Raw genomic sequence first — 22,872 nt, 5'->3', positions numbered from 1 at the left:
CAGCAAAGACACACAATGCCAGTCTGTCCCATTTCTGGAGATGCTGAGCGATCACCTGGCTGGAGTCAGGCCTGCCTGACTTCTCTGTTAGGACAGCCTCTTTCCCACTTGGTCTTAGTACGTAATTTGTCAAATGAGGCCCAGCAACCCTTCTCCCAGTAGTTTTAGTATGTATTGATGATTCTTGGCTGAATCAATTATTGACATTATTGACTGCAAAGTGAAAGTTTTAGGATTTTAAGCGGTAGAGAATTACAATCAGAATTGCGTTTTAGAGAAAGCAATGTTTGTAGCTTCGTGGAAGGCAGCTTGGAGGGAGCCTTGCTGGAGGCAGGGAGACTCTTGATTTGCCTCCGTGTGGACGTGACCCACCAGCAGTGCAGTGGCTGCTGTGAGGGGTGGGGGAAGGCTGAGGGCTTTGCATCTCCCTTCCTGTCACTTCAGAAATCGTTGCCTAGAGTACACGTATTTAACAATTTAGACAGAATTCCTTTTATATTTATGTTTATTTAAATGAATCAGAGGTTACTGGTACAACTCAAAGTTTCAAAACATTTGAAAAATTGTATGTGGTTAGATAAGTTGTTGAGTTTTGAAATAATAACTGTCACTATATCAAATTATCAGGAAAACTTTTTAAAACTAAGCTTTAGTCAACCTCACTCTTTCATTTTAATTTTTTATGGTAGTGTACACCAGCTAGCATTCCGGAAGTCCAACAGGAGAATGTAATCCCGCCTCAAGACCTAACAGGTATGATAGTCAGCTTCAGTAAAGTGTCACAGAACCTAATAGTATGATTTTTACTTCCCATTTGACTGTGGAAAAGTGAAACAATTTTTTTAGTCTATGATGGCCTTAAATTAAAACAAAAACTTGAAATATTTTGTGTATATTTTGTAATTCAGAATTATAAATTCTCTCCACAGTGAGTCATCTCTATCCTTTATGAAATTACCTTTTATTTCTTTTTATAGACTTTAGAAATGAAATAAATTAATGATTTTCTGTTGTTTCATGATTCAGCTGTTCATTACTAACTTTAAACTTTGATAGTGAATCTAGTTGCTAACATGCATCAAGATGGTGAGGAGGAACAAGCATTCATTTTAACTCTGGTGGAAATTCCAACCAGTGCAGTCGAAGAATTTACTGATCCCACCGTGCAGTTAACGCCAAGCCCTCTGCTGCCAGCGCCCATACTGGTCAGATCGGTGAGCACGGAAGAAAGGGGTGACATGAGGTAATGAATGAGCTCACCTGTGTTTGCTGAGAGGAAGGGCGCTTTGTGACTGAATAGTGTTCATTGAACAAGCCAGTCACCAACACCATTCGTAATTGTCCTGGAGCTCTTACTTAGTGATTACGTGGTAAATTAGAGAAGACATCACTGATGTTATATCTGATAAAGATGCCATGTAAATGTATAATAGAATCCTTTTGTATGAAACTTGTTTGGTTTTTTCTTTTTTAAAGCCTCCGTGCATGTGTATCCTAGTTGTTAGTTTAGTTCTCTGAGCCACCACCACAGTTTGACAACTGACAGACTGTTGTGTGGTTCTGCCACCGGGGAATGAACCCGGGCTGCAGCGGTGAGAGCGTCAGATCTTCACCACTAGATCACCACGGCTGGCTGCTTGTTTGGTATTCTAAGTGTTTTGAAAGCTGAAAAAAGTTTAGCAATCTGGATCATAAAATGGCTTCTATCAAAGCTGTGGTTAGTTTGTAAACATAGATATTTTAATCTTTTTTTTGAGGAAGATTAGCCCTGAGCTAACATCTGCTGCCAATCCTCCTCTTTTTGCTGAGGAAGACTGGCCCTGAGCTAACATCCGTGCCCATCTTCCTCTACTTTATATATGGGACGCCTGCCACAGCATGGCTTGCCAAGCGGTACCATGTCTGTACCTGGGATCTGAACCGGTGGACCCCGGGCTGCTGAAGTGAAACGTGCGCACTTAACCGCTGCACTACCAGGCTGGCCCCAATGTAGATACTTTAAATTCTGAAATAAATATACATTCAAGAAAGTTGCAAAAATAGTAGAGAGAACGCATTTCTGTATATCTTTAGTATTCTTAATTCTTTAGGGTAGAATTGTTAAGTTGTAACAGGCATTGGTTATGGATACTTAATTGTCTATCTAGTAGCATTAGATATTGAAACCTTTTGTATTAGGAAGAGACATTTTAGATTAAAATTTTAACTTTATAGACAATGAAAACTATTTTTTACATGTCAGATTTAATTCAGTATTATGGAATTTAGGTTGCAAGCCTTTAAGTGTGAATGGAGCTCAAAACTAACATTTTTGTGGCCATGGCCATGTATATATTAGTTATTTTAAGTCTTTCGGCAGTTTTCATTGGGACAGCTGAGCCTTTCTCCTCATTAAGTAACTTCTAATTCACTGATTTAGTTGTATGTGTTTTCTGCGCAGTATGAGCTTTCCAGTAGCCTCAGTTGGTCAGGACGCCATGTGTTTATCAGATTCTGGAAGAGAGGATTCTGAAGAGCCTCCTGCTAGTTTGGATCTTGTATCTAGGAAGAGGTTTCATTGTAGGCTTGATGACAGTGACCATGTTCCTCCTGCCAAAAAAAGTGCCCTCCTTTCAAGAGACACTTGTCAAAAATACACCTCCGAGGTAAGACAGAATCATTGAGCAAGTAAGTCGGCCATATTACAACAGATCTGTTTCTCTTTTTTCCTTTAGACTCTTTATAAAGCTTACTTCTAGTGCTTTTCACTACAGTCCAGGTAAAACCAGTATTTTGGATTATCACTTTTAACCAGTTCTAGGTAAACATTGATGGATGTTAATCAGGAAACCCATTCCCAGCTTTGGGTCATTGGCTAAAATTAAGGCTGAAAGCATCATGCAGATCTGGTCTTGGCTGTACCACTTTTAGGCAAGAGGCTTCACATCTCTTACCGAGTTTCCTGTTGTGTAAAGTGATGATAGTCATGTCACCACCACCATTATCGTACTGCTTACAGTTTCCCATTGCTCTTAGGAGTAGCCCCAGAACCTCCACGGCCGTGTGCTCGTCCGGCTCCTTTCTTTCTTGTCTCATCTGCTGGGCTGTGCCTCACTCTCGGGCCATGTTGGGCATCTTTCCCTTTCTCGAATGCACCGTACTCCTTCATGTGCCAGGGCGTTTGTTTTGCTGTCTCTTCTTGATGAAACGTTCTCTTGCAAAAACATCCAGATTTCCTCAGCTCAGCCATGTGAGTTGCTCAGGGAAGCCTGACGGTGCCATGCAGATTCCATCCCTGGCCACCGTGCTGTGGGTTTCTCAGCACCCTCTTGTTTTTGTTTCTGACGCTCTTCGTGAGGTACTACTGTACCACCAACAACACTACAAAAGAGTTGATTTAGAGTCTCTGTTCTCAAAGGGATGGTTGAGACCCTCAGTCCTTAGATGATGGTGGACAGCAGAGGCAGTGTCTCCTCGTGTGTCTGACAGATGAAAAGTGGTATCCCAGACTTGTTTTAATTTCTCTTATGATGAGTAAAATTGGAGATCTATTCATATGCTTAAGAAAACCATTTGTATTTCCTTTTCTGTGAAATGACTCTTTATATTCTTTAGTCATTTTCAATTGGGTTTTTGATATTTTTCTTGTAGATTTGGAGGAACTCTCTGTTACGTATGTCTGTGACATGAGTCACAACTGTTTTTTCCCAGTTTGTTATTTGTCTTTTGACTCTACTTTTTACGGTTTTCTCACGCAGACTCTTTTTGGTTAACTTTTTTTTTCTCCTGCTGAGGAAGATTAGCCCTGAGCTAACATCTATTGCCAATCTTCCTTTTTCTGCTTGAGGAAGATTGGTCCTGAGCTAACATCTGTGCCAGTCTTCCTCTACTATGTGTGGGTCACTGCCACAGCATGGCCCAACAAGTGGCATAGGTCTGCCCCTGGGATCCGAACCATGAACCTGGGCTGCCGAAGCAGAGTGTGTGGGACTTTTAGCCACTTGACCATGGGGCTGGCCCCCTGGTTAACTTGTATTATGATTTTTATTTTCTAAACTTTGTTTTCAGCATTTTAACAATAAAAAATTGCTCATGAAAAGTCAAAGTTATAGTTTTAAATTCTAGACTGCACACATACTGCAGACATTTTTGTGTGTGTGTATAATCAGATTTATCAGACTTTTTATATGTGGCTTCTGGGGAGTGTGTTATACATTGAAAGTCTACTTGAGATTAAATATAAATTCTTCTAGTTAATATTATTGATTTGTTTAGAGTTTATTTAGGTGTTAGGAAGAGCAGAACCAACTTAGTTTTCCCCAGGTGGCTATGCCATTGTGTCAACACCGTTTATTGAAAATTCATCCTTTTAAAAATTCCACTTTTAGGGGCTGGCCTGGTGGCTAGTGGTTAAGTTTGCATGCTCTGCTTTGGTGTCACAGGGTTCGTGGGTTCAGATCCCGAGCATGGACCTGCACACTGCTCATCAAACCATGCTGTGGCGGTTTGATGAGCACACGTACAAAATAGAGGAAGACTGGTACAGATGTTAGCTCAGGGCCAATCTTCCTCACCAAAAAATAAATAAATAATCCACTTTTATTAGATATTAATTTCCCATATGTATTTGGGTCTATTCCTGAACCTTCTTTTCTTCTACCTTGATTCACGTATTTGTTCCAGAGCCATATCACACTGTCTTAATTATTGTAGCTTTTAAGTGCTGTACTATCTTGAAGGGATGGCCTCACCCTCCCCTGCATACAATTTTCTTCTTTTTTCAAGTTTTTCCTAGTTGGTTATATGTTTTAAAGCTTATATTAATTTTAGAATTATCTTGTTCAGATCTTTGGGAAAAAACCCCGTGGTACTTGTATTAGCGTCATATTAACTTGACAGATTAACAAGGGAAAATTGATGTCATAATTGTGATGTTGGATCTTCCTATCCAGAAGCATGGTATGTCTTTGCATTTGTTTAAGTCTCTTCTTTTGTGTCTCTCAGTGGTATTTTAAGCTCTTCTTCGTATGAATTCTGGCATATTTCTTATTAGATTATCCCTAAAATTTTGTCCTTTTTGTTGCTATTATCATTGAATTCTTTTCTATCTAGAGGGCTTACTGGATTCCTCTCATTTTGCAGTAAATTTTCAGTTGGTTCTCTTGAATTTCTAAGTAAACAATCATATCATCTGCAAATATAGTTTTAATTCTTCTCATCTACTTTTTATACCTTTAATTTCTTTCTCTTTTCTAATTGTATTGGCTAATACAACTCAAGAAAAATGTCGGAAAATAGTCCTGCCAGTGGATATCTTTTTCTTATGCCTGACTTTAATGGGAATACTTCTAGTGTTTGAAAAGTGAGATGCTGGCTTTTGCATTGCAATTGTTATATTTTTTGGTGTTAAGAAAACGTCTATTCAATTAAGAGTTTTTTCTAAGAATGAATGATTATGGGACACTTTTCGCACAAAGAGGGAATATTATTTTTCTCCTCAGTTCCGTTGAATTAATATCAGTAGATTTCGTAATGCTGAAGTATCTCTGCATTCCTGAAATAAATGCTGCTTGATCGTGATGTGTGTCTTTTGATGTGCTGCTGAATTGCGCTTGGAATATTTCATTTGATGTTTTTGCACTGATGTGAGACTGGTTAGTTGATATCAGTATTATGCTTGATTTATAAAAGGCTTTCCGTCTTCCTTCTTTTTTTATGAAAGCTTTCCCTCTGCTGCTGTGCTCTGGAACAGTTTAAATGACAGTAGTAATGTCTTGAATGTTTGGTAGAATTCCCATAAGACACGTCTGACCCTAGAGCTTTCGGTGGATACATGCTTTTTTTATTTAAAAGGAAAGAAGGAAATAAAATTAATTTTATTTGATAAATGGATTTCTAAATTTTTTTGTAAATTTTCTTAAAACAGGTGTGTTCAAAGGAATTAATAAATGTTTTTGAGGAAACAGGTGAGTGAAATAAATTTTAATGTGATTGCATTTTGCTAAGTACTCCGATTGTTTTTGATGCTGCTTGTTCAAATTTGAGATTCAAGCAGAATCTTGCTCACTTTTCTCTAAGAATCATCCTTTTCTTATTAGAAATTTTCCCTGCTAAGATCTTGGATTTGACACTGGTAGCAATAAGAAGCTACTCTTCTCCTGTAATTAAGAGAAAACCGTGTGGCTACACAATTTCCTGTAAAAGCTCAGCACCTACATTCTAGGAAAATGGAGAGCTGAGGATAAAGGAGGTTTTTATGGTTCCTTAGCTTTGCCCTGAGATTAAAAAGTGATCACTCTTTCATTTTGTTAGTTGAAGAAATATTTGTGGAGAAAGATATTCTAGGTCAAAATATATTGATACAACTAGTTTGTATCTGAATGCAGAAGCTGTTACCATAGCTTTTAACCAGTTATAATATTTTTCTTTTTTTTTTGCTGAGGAAGATTCACCCTGAGCCAACATCTGTTGCCAGTCTTCCTCTTTTTCTTTTTTTGCTTGAGGAAGATTCGCCCTGACCTAACATCTGTGCCATCTTCCTCTGTTTTGTATGTGGGATGCCACCACAGCATGGTGCCAACGAGTGGTGTAGGTCCACGCCTGGGAACCGAACCTGGGCCGCTGAAGTGGAGCACGCCGAACTTAACCACTAGGCTATGGGGCCGGCCCCTATAATATTCTTAATAGTCCGGGTAACTCTACTAATTTATAATTTGGCTTGTGTGAGGGTAGGTTTATGATAGAATATCATGAGTTTTTCCTTTAAATATTGCAATTCAATAGGATATTAATCTCAGTATGTGTGCTTACCATTTGTTTTCTGCTTTTGAAGGGGAGCCTTTCAGGGGACAAGGTGTCTTCCCTCCTTCAGGAAGAACACACACAACTCCAGAACCTCAGAAGGAGCAACTTGAATCTGCTTTCCAGAGTCTAGAATCCAGATGCCTTGATAAAGTAACAGATACACATATCGAAAAGAACACACCTCAGATACCTCAGGCTGAGAGGACTGTGTCTGATAAGGACGAAGGAACTTGTGCTGCTCCTAAGTCTGAACAGATGGACAGCATCACATCATCTTCAAAAGCCCCGCTCTCTAGGTACTATGAGAAATCTTTGAGACGTGTCTCTCTTAGTGGGTAACTGTAGCCTGCAGGGAGCAGATGTGACCCGTGCACAGACGGAGTCCGGTGCTGAGGGTGGTGTGTGAACCTAGCCCTGCCAGTGGTGCAGAGGAGGCAGAGGGCCGCCAGGCCTGTCACAGGACTCTTTCAGACAAGTACACATTCCACATCACAATAGCTTGACTGTAAGTGCTGAAACGTCCACGTTTTGGGTAGAAAATCGTTAGAATTGAGTATTGCACGCTTTCTTTTCCAGATCGTCCGTGGTTAGTATTTTGATCATTATTTATTGCACCATTTAGTCGCTGCCAGTGCAGATGTGGAGGGTCTGAGGCATGGAGCTAACTTCAGAGATAGCTCTGGAAGTTGTTTTATTCAAGTCCCAGTACTGTGTGCATTTTTCTCCCTGTGGCATCCCAAAGAGGCAAACCATGGCACTTCCCTGTAAGAGCACGTGTAGGGTTTAAGCCCACAGACAGCTTCTGCCGCGTTACTCTCCTCATGCTCTGGAAATGAGCCTTCTGGGTTTCGGATGACTCTTGTCTTGTCAGCAGCATACAGATTGTTAACGTGGTGGCGTGAGTTGACGAGTAGAGGACACGTACTAGCCTCCACCAGGAGAAGGGGGAGGACACATATAGCTTGAAACGGCATGTTTAGTGAATCTGTTTTTCTTATTTTCTTACAGAGAATAAAGCTCAGTGATACCTTTCCTGGCCCTTAGAGATGTGCTGAAAACAGAATGAGGGAAGCATCAGCGGGGTTTGGGTTAAAAGTGGTTGAGAGGCAGTGTTCTGGAACCAGGAAACTGTTTTTGTAAAAGATCACATAGGATATATTTTAGGTTTTGTGGGCCATGCGGTCTCTATTCTGGTTGCTCAGCTCTGCGTTTGTAGCGCGGAAGCAGCCATTGATGTAAACTGCGCAGCTGTGTCCCAGCACCACTTGTTTATGGAACCAGGTGCTGGGCCGCGTTTGCCCGTGGACCATCGTGTGATCCTGCTCCAGAGCCTTGCTGCTCAGCGTGTGGTCCTGGGGCCAGCAGCATGGACATCATTTGGGAACTCATTAAAATACAGAACTCAGGCCCCAGCCCTACCCACTCCGTCAGAGCTTCATTTCAATAAGCTCCCCAGGTGATGTTTGTGCACTTTCCTGCTCTAGAGTGAGCTGTTTCTTTGTCGCAGACGTGTCATGGCAGAGCGGTCTCACTGCTTAGTGGATGTGCCGACACCACTCGTGTGGTGTCATGCGTGCCATCCAGCTTTCCTGTAAAGGCGCTGGTGTTAAGAATGTGTCCTCCTGGGTGCTCTCAGACACCTTTTTGTTTGTCTTTCTAGACCTGGCAGGAGACCCCTGGGATTTTTGTCCTTAATATGTTCGAAGAATGGCCTGGAGTCTGATGAGCCTTCTCAGGTTCATAGTAAGAAACGCTTAAAACCTCTGATACCTGTGTCAAGACAGAGTTTGAAAAGATCAAATCCACCCAGTGAAGGCCAGAAAAAAATTCAGGAGTCCTCTGCTCTGCTTCCATCTCCAAAGGTTGTGGTTGATACTCAGTCTGAGAACACTGGCGGTTCAGCAGCTCAGGTACGTGGCAACCGCTGGGTTTTACTGTTTGTATAGAACGGGTTGGTATCAGACTCAACTAGGAAAAGCGTGGCAGTTGTTTTCACTTGATGTCAGAAGTTACTGCAGAGCAACTCCTGTCCGTCTCCTCCCGTTGTACCCACTGCCCTGGAAGGAGAGGTGTTGAATTAGGAGATGACAGCTCTTCCACACACAGCCGGTGAGCGAGCTGTAAAGGGACGCCTAATTGCCGTTCCTTTACTGCGAAGCCCCCGGACCCATGGAGACAAAACAAAGCGGGGCTCGCCTTGTATGTGCCTTAGGAGAAGCCCCCTGGCACCCACGAGGATCCAAGGAACAGGAAGACGAGAGTGTGCACGTTTCAGTTCTGTGTTCGAAGCTGTCCACGTGGCAAGTACTGGGCTGTGAAAATCTCTGAACCTGGATCACAGGCTTTGGCACAATGTTGGGATGACTTGAGATCTCAGCAGAGGAACGGCTAGTGACCATCTGTGGGCCAGCGTGAGCTCAGAGGAAGGCATGCTTTGTAAAGAACGTCTTCACATTTTTTAAATTTTACGTTATTTCCTAGAGTAATTTTCTGGGACCGGGGTCGTACAAGTCTTTACTACAGTTGCGGGTGACTCTGGGGAGCACTTATCATCCCCGCCGGGGGGCCAGGCCGGGCGCTCACACCCCTGCCAGCGCTAGGAAGCAGCTCTTCTAAGAAATGTTTTTTCTTATTTAATATAATGGTAGGGAGTTGGAAAGGTCATCCATTTGTTTAACTTACAGTAATTTCTTTACTTACTAGTGACTTGGTTTTTCCCATATATTTACCAGATTTTCTCTTTCTTTTTTCTTTTTTGTTCCTACCCTTTGCTGATTTATAGCTTTTGGGATCTTAGTGATTTTCTTACCAGTTTGTGTGAGATCTTTGTGTATGTAAAAAGCCATGTACCTTTTAGCTCTTTGCTGCAAGTAGTTTTTTCCAAGTTTATTTACTTTTAAAAATTCTGAATATACATAAGTTTTAAATGTTTAGTCAAATTCATTACTTCTTTCTTTGCTTTTTAAACTTCTTTTATAGGAAGTTTTTCTTGAGGTATAAAATCTTCAGTAATGAGTTTTAAAACTTTAACTCTATTCATGGTTATTGACTTTGATCTATAATGTGAAGCAAGAATCTAAACTAAATGTTACCTCAAATTGCTCTTTTATTTATCTTTTTGAGTAAGTAATATATTCCACGTTTTAAAATTTATAATCTACAAAAACAAACAAGAGTACAGTAAAAAGTTTCCCACATCTGTCCTTTAGCTTCCTAGTTTTCCTTTCCTACAGATACATGGTATTATCAGTTTTGGGTTTACTTTTCCAGAGATATTTGCATATATACAAGTATAAACATTTTTCTTCTTCTTTTTCTTTTGGTCAGGAAGATTTTTGCTGAGCTAGCATCCATTGCCAATCTTCCTCTTTTGAGGAAGATTAGCCCTGAGTTAACATCTGTGCCAATCTTCCTCTGTTTTTTGCATGTGGGATGCTTCCACAGCATGGCTGATGAGTGGAGTAGGTCCGTGCCAGGGATCTGAACCTGTGAACCCCGGCTGCCAAACTGGAGTGCACACAACTTTAACCGCTTGGCCACAGGGCCAGCCCCCCCATTTTTTTTTTTTTTTTTTTGTTTTGCAGAAATAATAGCATACTGTTTTCTTCCTTGCTTTTTTCACCTAACAGTGTATCTTGGAGATCTTTGCAGAACCACAGATAAAGATCTTCTTCCTTGTCCATCTTGCTCTCTTCTTAATTTAAACTTTTTATTTTGAGATAATTGTAGATTCACCTGCAGTTGTAAAAAAGCAATACAGAGAGATCCCACGTACCCTTTATCTAGCTTTCCCCGATGGTGACGTCTTGCAAAACTATAGTTCAGTGTCATAAGCAGGATATTGACATTGCAGCAGTCAAGATCTAGAACATTCCATCAACACAGGAAGCCTTTCACTCACAGACCCTCTTCCCTCCCACCCCATGGTGTCCTTGACGTCTGTCAGTCTCTTCTTCATTAAGTTTGTCATTCCAACAATGTTTGCCAGTGGAGTCTTCTGTACAGTGTGTGAATGGAACCCTACACTTGAAATTGGCTTCTTCTCGCCTAGCGTGGCTCCCTACAGAGTCATCCAGATGGTTCTGTGTCAGTAGCTTGTTCCTTTCATTGTGAGTGGTGTTATGTAGTATGGGTGTGCCAGATTTGTTTATTCATTTACCCACTGAAGGACATCTGGGTTGTTTTCACTTTGGGCTGTTATGAACGAACATTGGTCTTCTGATTTTTGTGTGGACATAAGTTTCCGTCTTTAGGAATAAGTGCCCAAGAGTGCCCTCTGTGTTTTTAATGACTACGTAATACTCCACTGGTTGGACATACTGTAGAGTGCTACTGGTCTCACACTGGTGGGCATTTAGGGTGTTCCTGTTTATTTGCTATTTCAAACAGTGTGGTAATAGCCAACTTATAAAATGGGCCACTTTGCACATTTATCTGTAGGTTAAATTCCTACAAGTAGAATTGCTGGTCAGAAGGAATGATGATTCCGTTGACAGTTCCTGGCTGTCCTCCGCAGGGACTGTGTGGCTGCTGTTCTGATCCGCGGCAGAGTAGGAGAATGCCTTTCCTCACACCCGCACTTGTCAAATGTTTCCACTTGCACATTCTTCATAGATTTAATGAGCACGTTTGAGTGAGGTTGAGCATCTGCTCCTGGATGTGAATCATTTATGCTTTTGCTGTGAAGCATGTGTTCCTATCATTTGACTTTTTAAAAATGAGGTTATTAATCTTTTCCATATTGGTTTGTAGAAGCTCTTACTATATTAAAGAAAACCCTTTGTGATATAGATTGCAAATATCTTTTTTTCTCTATCATTTGTCTTTTGATTTTGCATATGGTGGTTCTTGCAATGCAGACATTTTTTATATTTACATAGATGAAGTTCTCCATCTTTTCTTTTATGACTTTCATGTTATTTAGACTCCCTGTCCCCCATTCTAGGATTATGAAAGTGGTTTCCCCCGGCGTTTTATAGTAGATATTTTTAAAATGTTTTTACATTGAAATCTTTTTTTTTTTTTTTTGTGAGGAAGATTGGCTCTGAGCAAACATCTGTTGCCAATTTTACTCTTTTTGCTTGAGGAAGATTGTCGCTGAGCTAACATCTGTGCCAATCTTCCTCTGTTTTTTGTGGGATGCTGCCACAGTGTGGCTTGATGAGCAGTGCTAGGTCTGCACCTGGGATCCAAACCTGCAAACCCTGGGCCACCAAAGTGGAGTGTGTGAACTTAACCACTATGCCACCGGGCCAGTCCCATACGTTTCAATCTTTTGATCCATCTAGAATTTATTTTGGTGAGGTATAGGTCTGAGTGATTTTTCCTGAGATGGTTATACAGTTGTCCAGTGTCATTTATTGAATAATCCAACTTTTCTCATTTGTTTGGGAAATGTAATTTTTATCAGATACTAAGTTTCCATCCATGTGTGTTGGGGATGTTTCTAATCTCCTGTTTCGTTGGTGTATCTGTCTGTTCCTGTGCCAATACCATGCTGTCTTAAGTTTTTATAGGCTTAACTCTGCTGGTGTTTGATAGGATTGCTTTGATTGGGTATGTTTCCTTTGAGTACTGTTCTGTGTCGTGGGTCAGTCTGTTCTTATGCTGGTTATTAACATGTTTTCATTATAGACTTAATGTCATGTTTTTCTATATTATTAAAATTTTTTCATGGAAATTAGGGTGAAGTAATGGATCATGTATACACTGTAACTTAGTTCTGTCTAGAGTTGACTATTTGTTGATTACAATTTTATTATAACTAATGCTATAAAGTTTATCTTATTCATAAAACTCTTACTATGTTTAGAATTATTTCCTTAATATAACAGCATAGAAATGAAAATATTGGGTCAGTGAGTTTGAACATATTTAAAGTTATTGGTATTTATTGCTATATTGATTTTCAAATATCAATTTATACTACCACTATCAATCTATAAATGTTATATCACATACTTATTTTTATTACCTTCTTAGGTTTCTTGTGATCACCCGTTGCCCAAAGAAGAAGGTAAAAGTGTCCGAAACCGAGCGCCTGAAGGGGAGCCAACCACAGTCTCTGAGTATTTCTTTAGTGATATCTTTATCGAAGTGGATGAAACAGAATAAAAGTTTTTTTTTTAAGTCTAGGATTTCCAAAGTCAGTTATATCAACAAAGCAGTATATACAACAAAGAACCCCGGCTCTTTTTCTCTAGATTGATTTTGAATATTTAATAAGCTTGACTTGAAGTTTTATCATCAGTGGAAAACATTGCTGAGATTCCTTTCATTCTGATTTATTCCGCATTCTGGAGACACCAAGCAGGTAAACGTGCTTTCTCAGACAGAAACAGCAGCTCTTGTTTACATGCTGGCTCTGCCGTGTCCAGCACATGTGGACATTTTGAAATATTGTGGATAACGTCTCTGTGTGAATGAATACCCATCGCAGTGCTGACGTGTTTGGAGGTGGAGTGTCCGGGACATTTAGCCAACTTCATCTGTGCAGGTTTTTCTGTTTGTTTGGGTTGGTTTTGGGTGATGAAGGCCTTCTCCATAGCCTCTCGGTGCATGAAAGCAGATTGTGAAGCTCCATGTCTGTACGGTAAATGGTGACACCTTCTCCAGTATCAGCTGTCTGACTGACTGAAAATAGGTATTTTTCTAATTCGTGTTGATGGAACATTAGTCCTAATTTGAAGAACTAGTATTTAAATTTATTATTTATAAAGACAAAACATCAAAAAGCTTATTTATTTTTAAATTTTTATTTAAAAGAATATTCAGTTTTAATTATTTTCACCCCTCAGATTATGGGTAAAGAAGGCATTAACAAATTTATGTTTGTCTCCTTTCCCTCTTTAATTTTAAAGATATTTAAAGTGATATAACTAAAAGTGTTTGGATAGTGTATATGCTTTGAATACATTTTTTTCTCATTCTTTAGTATATTGATTTTGTACTGTGAAGTTTTTGTTTTGTTTCTTGCATAATCTCAGGATTTGTATGGGAAAAACCCTTTAACTTCATTTATGAGGCAGATTTCCATACAAAACTCAATCTCCTGTACACACACATACAGTTGCGCGCACACATTCCTCTTTTTAAAAAACAATTTCTTGATAGTTGTTTCCCCCATTAACTTCTGCTTAAGGAACGCTTAGGCCTTTAAGCTTAGAACATAATTGTGATGTTAAAAACAGAAAATAAGATAGCAATAAGACTTTAAGTCAGTGATCATCATCAACATGAATTTGAGTTATTTTTAATTTCAAGATTTTGTGATTTACTAGGTGATTCTGTTATCCACCCAAGCAAATCTTTAGTTGTTCAAATTAAACTTCTCAAAGAGCAGGTTTATTCTTTTATTGGAAACCCTCCTGGGTTGATAATACATTAGATCAGGAGTCAGAAACATTTTATGCAAAATATTTTTGAGTGTGTGGGCCAGAAGGCCTCTGTGGCAACTACCCAGTTGTGCCATTTCAGTGTGGAAACAGGCACATGTAGTTCAATGGTAGACGTGGCTAGATTGGGCTTTTAGTCTGATCCCTACGTTGGACAGTAATGTTCTTACCTTCAGGTGCTGACATCTTTATCTGTGAGATATTTGTCATTGAAGTTATGCGTTGTGCCTAAGAAAACTGTTGATTGCGTTATGAAATTATCACTATTTTAATTGGGAAGATATTTTAAAAGTCTAGATAATTGTATTTGTATGTTGAAAAAATTGGTGGCCGGTTTTCAAGTTCATTGGTAAAACAGGATGTGACTCGGCAAGTCTAACAGTAATCCTACTTTATTAAAACAGTTGACATTATAGCCTTTCTCACTCATTGCCCTACAGTGAAACTTACAGTGTAACTTTTTGTCATAAAGGAGGATCTGTGAATCTGAGTGGAAATTCTCTATAGGTATGCATTTATTTATTTTGTGTGATTAATGTGTCACAAAAATCATGGTAGTAAATCACATTGCTATTTTAATGCCCTGTTTTTATAAATTTTTTAAAATCCCATATTCTAAAAAGGTTTCTTTCACTTAATTAATGTTAGTTTGGATGTTAGGCTACCACAGTCAAACTATTATTTTATCCCTTGTATAATACTTATTTTTTAACTTTGTTAACATCCGTCTCTTGCACATCTACAACAAATTAACTTTATGGAAGGTGTAACTTCTTACTGTATAGAGAATCATGTTATCTTTGGGCAGTCGTTGCATTCGAGAATCAAGTCAGCCAGATAAATTATCTTACTGTTGTATCCTTAAAACTAACCTTGGAAAAAGAGAAACTTAATCACTGTATTTACCTTACAAGGTGGAGAGACCTGTTCACACCTGTGTTTAATCTGATTCATGTAAAGATGATGTTGTGACGAATTTGCAGTATATAAATCTTTAAGGAGATATGATTAAAGGTCTTTATTTTTTCTTGGCTTTTCCTCCTGAACACTTACATCTTAGCAAGTCATCACCATAATGGTTTAAAAGCCTAATTGTTGGTAAATGATTGAGGCACAGATAGAACTATGAATATCCACTGTTTACCACCATGTTATTTGAAATAGAAGTGACCATGTATACTCTCTTGCTTGAAGAAGTCTGACGAAAAAGCAGTATCTGTCATTTGTAAATTTTCTTGTTCTAAAGAAAGCAGTTATGTTCTATAGATATAAATTATGTAAATAAAAGTTATTTTATACTATTTCTGTTGTGCTGTTTCTTTTCAAATGAACTTAATAAAGACATTGGTGTTTAGCTAACCGAAACTAGTCAGTTTTTCAACTACAGCTTATACTTTGTCTCTTCCATAAAAATACAACTGGAGGAATTACCCTTTTCTTACATGCATGCTGTGAAGAATATTTTCTGATCTTGCAGAAATAAAGAAGAGACTTCCTCCCACATTTGGGATGTCAAGAGTTGCTTGCTTTTTTGTTTTTTGCTCCTTCTATAATGAACTTTTAGATGTAAGAACTCAATCTCTTCTCCTCCTTTCCCCCCACGTTTTCTGTGTAGAGGAAGACACATGGGAAACTTCAGTCCTGGACATAATGCAAACCTGCGCTTCTCAAGTGGGCACTGGAAAAGTCTCAATTGGCCCAAAAATTTAGCTGAGAGAAATATTAACTTTCCTAAAGTGTAGTCTAGCCATTTCTCCAGACAGACAAAATTTTTGTCTTGGATTTTGTCAGATCCTCCAAGAGCTATGCACGTGGGCTACGTTGTTTTGTCTGCTCACGTTCAGGCACATTATGTGAAGCAGTCCAAAAGCCTAAAGAAATGATTTTTACTGTAACGATGTAGACTGCATTATATCATCCAATGTCCTATTTACAGGTATCTCTAGGAGATATTTCTCTTTGGCTTCAGTGCCAGGAGTAATTCGGCTTCTGGTCCCCTGGTCTGACTTTTTTATGTGGGCTGTGTGAATCCTTGTGTTGTTTTCTTTTGCAATGGAAAGCTAAATTTGAGGCTAACCTGTAGCAAGGTAAAATACTTCGTATCACACACTTTGTGTACTAAACTCACTCTGACTTTATCTTTTAACCCTCATTTCCCCCTGCCCACATTTCTTAAAACCTGTCACTTTTTCAAAACAACAAGCTACCAAGCTACCATTTATTCTCCTGGCACTGTACTAACCTCTTAATATGCATTGTTTCATGCTTTAAAAAATTATTACACATGGCTTAAAAAGTGAAATAGTGCTAGATGGTTTCAAATGAGCTGTTTCTTCTGGTACCTATTTCTAAGTATAATTATTCTGTTATCTCTTGTTTACAAATGTTAGACATTGTCAACTGACTTTTTGTTACAGTACATAGGAATTTTAGCTGTCTTAGAACTCTCCTCCCCACTTCCCTCCTGCTTTCTCCGAATATGTTAATCACAATTTAGGGTTTATCCATGTTTAGTATTTTCGTTGTAATTATTCATTCCTGTACCACGTAATGTACTCAGATGACATTTCCTTTCTGGTACAACTTTTTGTTTTTCTTTGAGTTAATAATTGTTTCACTTTTTCATTTCCTTTGGGTTTTGTTTGCTTTTGAACCTGTGACTTAACTTTCCATACCCTCCAGCAAGTCTGTAAAATGCCTCTGCTTCTAGTTTTTCACATGATCAAACTGTCAGATAACCTGTTTACTTCATTTTTTCCTGGAAAACTTTCTGGAGCTCTTTCTTCCTGCTTTAAGCTGGACTCGTGGCTTCATGGGTCTCTGTGTGCAGTACAGCTGTCATCCTAGACTTCCCTGTGCCATGGCTTTGTGAATTCCCTACCCCACTTTCCTGGTTTGCATTCCCTGTTTCTGGAGCCCATGACGTTGTCTTTCTTGGTCTGTTTTGGAGAAGCACATCTTCCTCTGTTTCCTGCAAAACTGAGCATGGATGACGACGTTACTTGAGTCTTTACATGTCTGAAGGTGTCTATTTTACCCTCTCACTTAGTTGGGCTGTGAATAGATTCTTGAATAATTTGAAAATAATTTTCACTTCATTTCGAAGGCGTGCTCCGTTGTCTTCCTGTTTTCAGTATTTAAAAATTTGGTTCCATTGTGGTTTCTTGCCTTGGAATGTGGCCTATTTCCGAGTTTTCTGACACTGGGCGCTCTGCACCGCAATGAGCCTTGCTGTCAGCCTGCCCACTTTCCTGCCTCACATTTTTGCTCCTGGCACTTCATGGGCCTTTTCAATATGGACACTCCTCTCCTTCCCTCTGGGAAGTGTGCTCAGATTATTGCTTTGACAGTTCCCTCCCTTCGTTCCCACTGTTCTCGTATCCAGAATTCCTAGTAATCCGGTTTTCTGCCTCTTTCACTGGTTCCCTAAGTTACTTTCTCTCCTGTTTTCCATTTCTTCCTTCCTCCCCTCTGTCCCTTCTTTTCTTCATTTTTATGGTGGTTTTGTTCCTTTTGGGAGGGAGATTTTCTCAATTTTGACTTCTATTGGGGAAAAATTCAAGTGTCTATTTCTTCAGAGAAGTGACTTTGTTCGTCACAAAATCGGTAGAGAGAAGGCCAAGATAGTCTTGATGCTTCTCATGAACAGATCTGCAGAATCAAGTCACAGAGTGTGAGTCATCAGGTAAACCACCATCCTTTGACTTAGTTCCTAACTTTGAGTCAACACGGTTTTCTACAATTAACATTTTTAAGGCATAAATTACATTTGATAAAATACACAAATCTCAAGTGCTCAGCATGAGTATTGACAGTCTACACCTGTGTAACCACCTGACAAAATGAATAGACAGCGTTTCTGTCACCCCAGGAAGTTTCCTAAGCCCCTCACTCCCACCCACAGGGATAATATGATAATTTTCTATCTGTTTTTTCCTACTGCATGGATTCCAAATTTTGGCTATTTTGAATAAAGCTACTATAAATATTCTTAAATCTTTTTGTAGACATGTTCTTACTTCTCTTGTCTAAGTACCTAGGAGTGGTACATCTTTCGTTAGATTTATTTCGGAGTACTTGATGTTCTTTGATGCCATTATAAATGGTGTTTTTAAAATGCTTACTTTCCAATTGTTTATTGTTGGGACTTAGAAAAACAATGTTTTTGTGTTACAATTAAGATCTTCACAAAGGTATTTTCTATAACCTCCATTCACATAGTCCTAAGCTTTCAAACCAGCCCTTGGAGCTATTAAAGCAACCTTTTCAGTATTAAGAGAACACTACTTGTCCTTAGCAAACAGACTTAGAAACTCAATTATAATGAGAAGATACACAGGATAAGTATAAACAAGTAACTTAAATAAGTATAATATTAAGTATAAACTTAACGCCAGCTGGGAAATACTTGCTAACCTCTCATTTATCTAATAAATGTAATGGCTAGCACAGTATCTTGTGTCCTTAGAACATCTGTTTTCCCATCCTTTTAATAATTTCTCATAAAATGGTTAATTAAAGCTTGTAACCTCTGGTTTCGGTTACATTTTCTAACCAAGGTTTAAATTGGAAATGAGGCTTAAAATTTTATTTCCACATTTCCTTCCCTGCTACAGATTCTTTAAATTCTTGACATTTTTATTTCCAAAAGCTTTTCTTTTTATTTTTTCATAATCCTTTTCTTGTTCCACGGATGCAATATTTTTTCATTTCTCTAGGGATGTTATAGTTTCTTCTGTTCCTTGTACTGCTGGTTTCTTATGAGGTTTTTTCGGTTTCCTCTCGGTGGTGGCAGGTATCTTTTTTTCATGTTGAAAGCTTTCTTCAAATGCCTGTTGATCCTTGGCTATCCACGCATATGTTAAAGTTTCTCAAAAGCTGATGGGGAGCTTGTACAAGCTTACTGGGGTGTAGATAGGACATGCCAATTATTTTCCAAGGAGCTTTTTCATTGGGAAACCTCAAATGTCACTCTGTAGATCTTCTCTGTGAAGAAGTAAGGTTTCTCTAGCCTCCTTCCTGTATAAGCCTGGTAGCCAACATTTTAGAACTAGGTGGGAAAAGGGAACTGGGAGAGGGGGTCTCTTTCATTTGGCCTCCGGACTTTCACTAAATCTGTCTTCTTTCAGTCTGGCACTTCACTCCTGCCTGGTGTCCCTAAATTTGGAACATCTCAGATTCAGTTTCTCCAGAGCATATATATCTCCTATCTCCTAGGCAAAGTAGGGGTGGAAACCTGGGATTCTAACTACTTCTTACACAGATTTTCAAGTAGTTCCGCTGTTTCTTGATCTCTACCGCCTCTCCCCATCCCCATTGATACCTTCCTCTGTACCTGGTACCCCCAATTCCTGCACCTTACATGGATTTCTGGGAGGCAAGGTGATGTTGCTTGTTTGTATCTTCCGTTGCAAGCACTTAGATTTCAGCCTCCTTTATTCTGCTAAATTTATTATCCCTATTGTCTTCATATATCTCCTAGCTTAATTGATGGTGGTATATGAATTCTGTGTTCCTTTGTTGCTTTGGGATCATTTTTGAGAGAAGGAGGTAAAAACATCTTTATTTCCATTATAAAAGCTGAAGTATTCCCTTAAAAATTAAAATTAATAAAGAAAAATGTAAAATAAAAAGCAAATCTGAATACTATGAACAACTGTACACCAACAAATTGGATATCCTAGATGACATGGACAAATTCCTAGAAACACAAAACCTACCAAGACTACATCATGAAGAAATAGAAACCCTGAATATATCTATAACTAGCAAGAAGGCTGAATCAGTAACCAAAAAAATCTCCTGATGAAGGAAAGCCCTGCACCTGATGTCTTCACTAGTGAATTCTACCAGACATTTAAAGAACTAATACTAATCCTTCTCAAATTTTTCCAAAAAATTGAAGAGGAGGAATACTTCCTAACTCATTCTATGAGGGCAGCATTATCCTGATACCAAAGCCAGACAAAGACATTACAAGAAAAGAACCTACAGACCAACATCACTTATGAACATAGATGCAAAATTCCTCAATAAAATACTGACAAACTGAATTCAGCAGTGTATTAAAAGGATTATACATCATGACCAAGTGGGGTTTATTCCTGGAAAGCAAGGATGGTTCAACACATGAGAATTGATCAATGTAATACATCACATTAACAGAACAAAGAAAAAAAAATCATCTCAATTGATGCATAAAAAGCATTTGACAAAATTCAACACTCTTTCATGATAAAAACACTCAATAGGGGCTGGCCCCGTGGTCGAGTGGTTAAGTTCGCGTGCTCTGCTGCAGGCGACCCAGTGTTTCGTTGGTTCGAATCCTGGGCGTGGACATGGCACAGCTCATCAAACCACGCTGAGGCAGCGTCCCACATACCACAACTAGAAGGACCCACAACGAAGAATATACAACTATGTACCGGAGGGGCTTTGGGGAGAAAAAGGAAAAAACAAAATCTTTAAAAAAAAAAACAAAAAAAACACTCAATAAACTAGGAACAGAAGGAAACTATGTTAATATCATAAAAGCTATATGTGAAAAACCCACAGCATACATCATACTCAGTGGTGAAAGACTGAAAGCTTTTTCTCTTTGATCAGGAACAAGGCAAGGATGTCCACTTTCAACACTTCTCTTCAATACAGTTCTGGAAGTTCTAGCCAGAGCAATTACGCAAGAATGAGAAATAAAAGTCATCCAAATTGGAAAGGAAGAAGTAAAATTACCTCTGTTTGCAGATGACATATTATATATAGAAAACCCTATTCCACACACAAAAAAACCCTGTTAGAACTAATAAACGAATTCAGCAAAGCAGCAGGATACAAAGGCAACACACAAAAATCTGTCACATTTCTATACACTAATAATGAACAAGCTGAGAAGGAAATTACAGGTCAATACTCCCCACCGTGGTCAATGACTCCATGCAAGCCCTATAAAGATCCCAATGACGTTTTTTGCAGAAACAGAAAAACCCATCCTGAAATTAATATGGAATCTCAAGGGACCCTGCAGAGCCAAAAAGAAAAAAAAAAAATCTTGGCAAAGAACAAAGCTGGAGGACGCCCATTTACTGATTTCAGAACTTGGTACAGTAATCAGAACCACGTGGTGCTGGCATACAGGCGGACACAGACGCAAGGAACAGAACAGAGCCTAGAAGGGAACCTTGCACACGCGGTCCAGTGAGCCAAGACAATTCCACGCGGACAGGGCAGTCTTCTCAACAAGGGTGTTGGGAAAACTGGAGATCCACGTGCAAAAGAATGAAGCCGGACCCCTTCCTTAGACCGTACGAAAAGTTAACTCAGGATGGGGGGAAGACTTAGACGGACTAAGCAGGTCACTGCTTCTCCCGGTCCGGCGGGTGAGGGCCGCGAGGAAGCCCATCAGAACTGCCCCGAGCCGTGGCTCGCCACAATTAGCATCTGTATGTCCGCCCCCTCGTCCGCGGCGCCCCGTTCGGAGGGCGGCCCGGCCGGGTCCCGGGCCACAGAGGCCCGCCGGACGCCGAGGGGCGCGCGGAGGGCGCGGGGGCTTCACGGCGCGGGGCAGCCTGGACACCGCGCGTCCGGCTGCCGGCTCCCATAAGGAACAAGCTTCTGCAGCCCCGCAACCCCTGCCACAGGCGAAGAAAGACACAGCGCACAGCCACGACCCGGGCCGGGCGGGACAGGGCGGGACAGGGCGGGCGGGGCGCGCGGCCACGCGGGAATCGCTCCGCCCCGGGCCCCTCAGCGTGCCTGGGCTCGCGATGCGACCGGATCTCGCGGGGCCGGCCTCTGCCCTTTATTGGCTGAGTCCGGGGGCGTGGTACGCAGCGCCGACCAATCAGGGGCGGCGCGCACAGCCACGTGCCTGGCGGCCCGCGGCTGGTGGGTTGCGGGCCCGGAGAAGGGGCGGGGCCCCGGGTGCCGCCGCCGCTGCAGCCGCCGCCATGGGGGCCGCGCTGAGGGGTGCCCTGCGGCCGTGCGCCCGCGCCGCCGCCCCCGGGCCGCGCGCCTACCACGGGGACCGGGTGTCCACGCTGGGCACGCGGCCGGACCCGGGCTCCGCCGTCTACCAGGTAGGCCGGAGCGCAGGGCCGGGCCGGGGCTGCGGTCTCCTGCCCGGCGGCGCGGCCTGGACGCACGGGGGCCGTGAGGTTCGAGCGGGAGCCGGGTCCGGGCCACCTGGCGCCGGCGCTGGGCTCTGCGTCCTGGACGTCAGGCCTCTCCGGACGCGCCGCGCGTGGCCCCGGGGTCGTGGCGTCCGCGCCGTCTGCGCCCCGCGCTGACCCCGGGCCCCGGTCCGGTTGTTGCGGGAGCCCCGGCCTCGCGCAGCCGCCCCGGCCGTGCCCACAAGACCTCTGCCCGGAGCCGCTGGTGTTAGTAGCAAACGCTGATCGCACAGGATCTCTGAGTGGCCTTTCTTGAGACGGACCCCAGGGTCTGAGAAACATCTCACGGAGGGGGAGGGTTTCAGTCTGTCCCGCGGTTTCTAAGCCCAACAAGTAACGTTTAAACTGTGCAAGTAACTTTCAGAGAAGACGTTGTAAAGCGTTCCCGCCTTTGGGAAAACAAGGAAATTGAAAGAAAATCAGGCTGAGACAGGAACAGTGTCCGCTGTGGGGCTCCCCCCATTCTGTACGTCTCCTGGGGTCAGGAGGGTGCGTGATGCAGAGACATCAAGTGGACACTGTGGTCC

The 22,872-nt window shown here is 41.0% G+C and overlaps 2 protein-coding genes across 6 annotated transcripts in view; both read left to right on the top strand.

Annotated features, from left to right (window-relative positions):
• BDP1 (B double prime 1, subunit of RNA polymerase III transcription initiation factor IIIB) overlaps window positions 1-15,478 on the top strand; it is a 79,059-nt gene extending 63,581 nt beyond the window's left edge. For 2 of the 3 annotated variants that reach the window (XM_046665805.1, XM_046665804.1), the window contains exons 34-40: window positions 690-753; window positions 1,057-1,243; window positions 2,441-2,645; window positions 5,906-5,945; window positions 6,812-7,079; window positions 8,444-8,693; window positions 12,766-15,478. In XM_046665805.1, coding sequence (XP_046521761.1) covers window positions 690-753; window positions 1,057-1,243; window positions 2,441-2,645; window positions 5,906-5,945; window positions 6,812-7,079; window positions 8,444-8,693; window positions 12,766-12,897 — 1,146 coding nt within the window. In that variant the 3' untranslated portion in view covers window positions 12,898-15,478. Of the gene's footprint in view, window positions 1-689; window positions 754-1,056; window positions 1,244-2,440; window positions 2,646-5,905; window positions 5,946-6,811; window positions 7,080-8,443; window positions 8,694-12,765 lie in introns of those variants that run through there. The other variant, XM_046665806.1, reaches the window with a different exon arrangement.
• Window positions 15,479-22,078: 6,600 nt separating this feature from the next.
• The window catches only part of MCCC2 (methylcrotonyl-CoA carboxylase subunit 2), a 61,709-nt gene continuing 60,915 nt past the window's right edge, over window positions 22,079-22,872 (top strand). For all 3 annotated transcript variants that reach the window (XM_046665631.1, XM_046665630.1, XM_046665629.1), the window contains exon 1: window positions 22,079-22,252. In XM_046665631.1, coding sequence (XP_046521587.1) covers window positions 22,124-22,252 — 129 coding nt within the window. In that variant the 5' untranslated portion in view covers window positions 22,079-22,123. The remainder of the gene's footprint in view (window positions 22,253-22,872) is intronic.

The sequence above is a fragment of the Equus quagga genome, chromosome 7 (genome assembly GCF_021613505.1).
Source record: "Equus quagga isolate Etosha38 chromosome 7, UCLA_HA_Equagga_1.0, whole genome shotgun sequence".
Classification (NCBI taxonomy): domain Eukaryota; kingdom Metazoa; phylum Chordata; class Mammalia; order Perissodactyla; family Equidae; genus Equus; species Equus quagga.
Note: the sequence above shows the minus strand (reverse complement) of the source record. Positions and strands in the feature narration are given on the sequence as shown.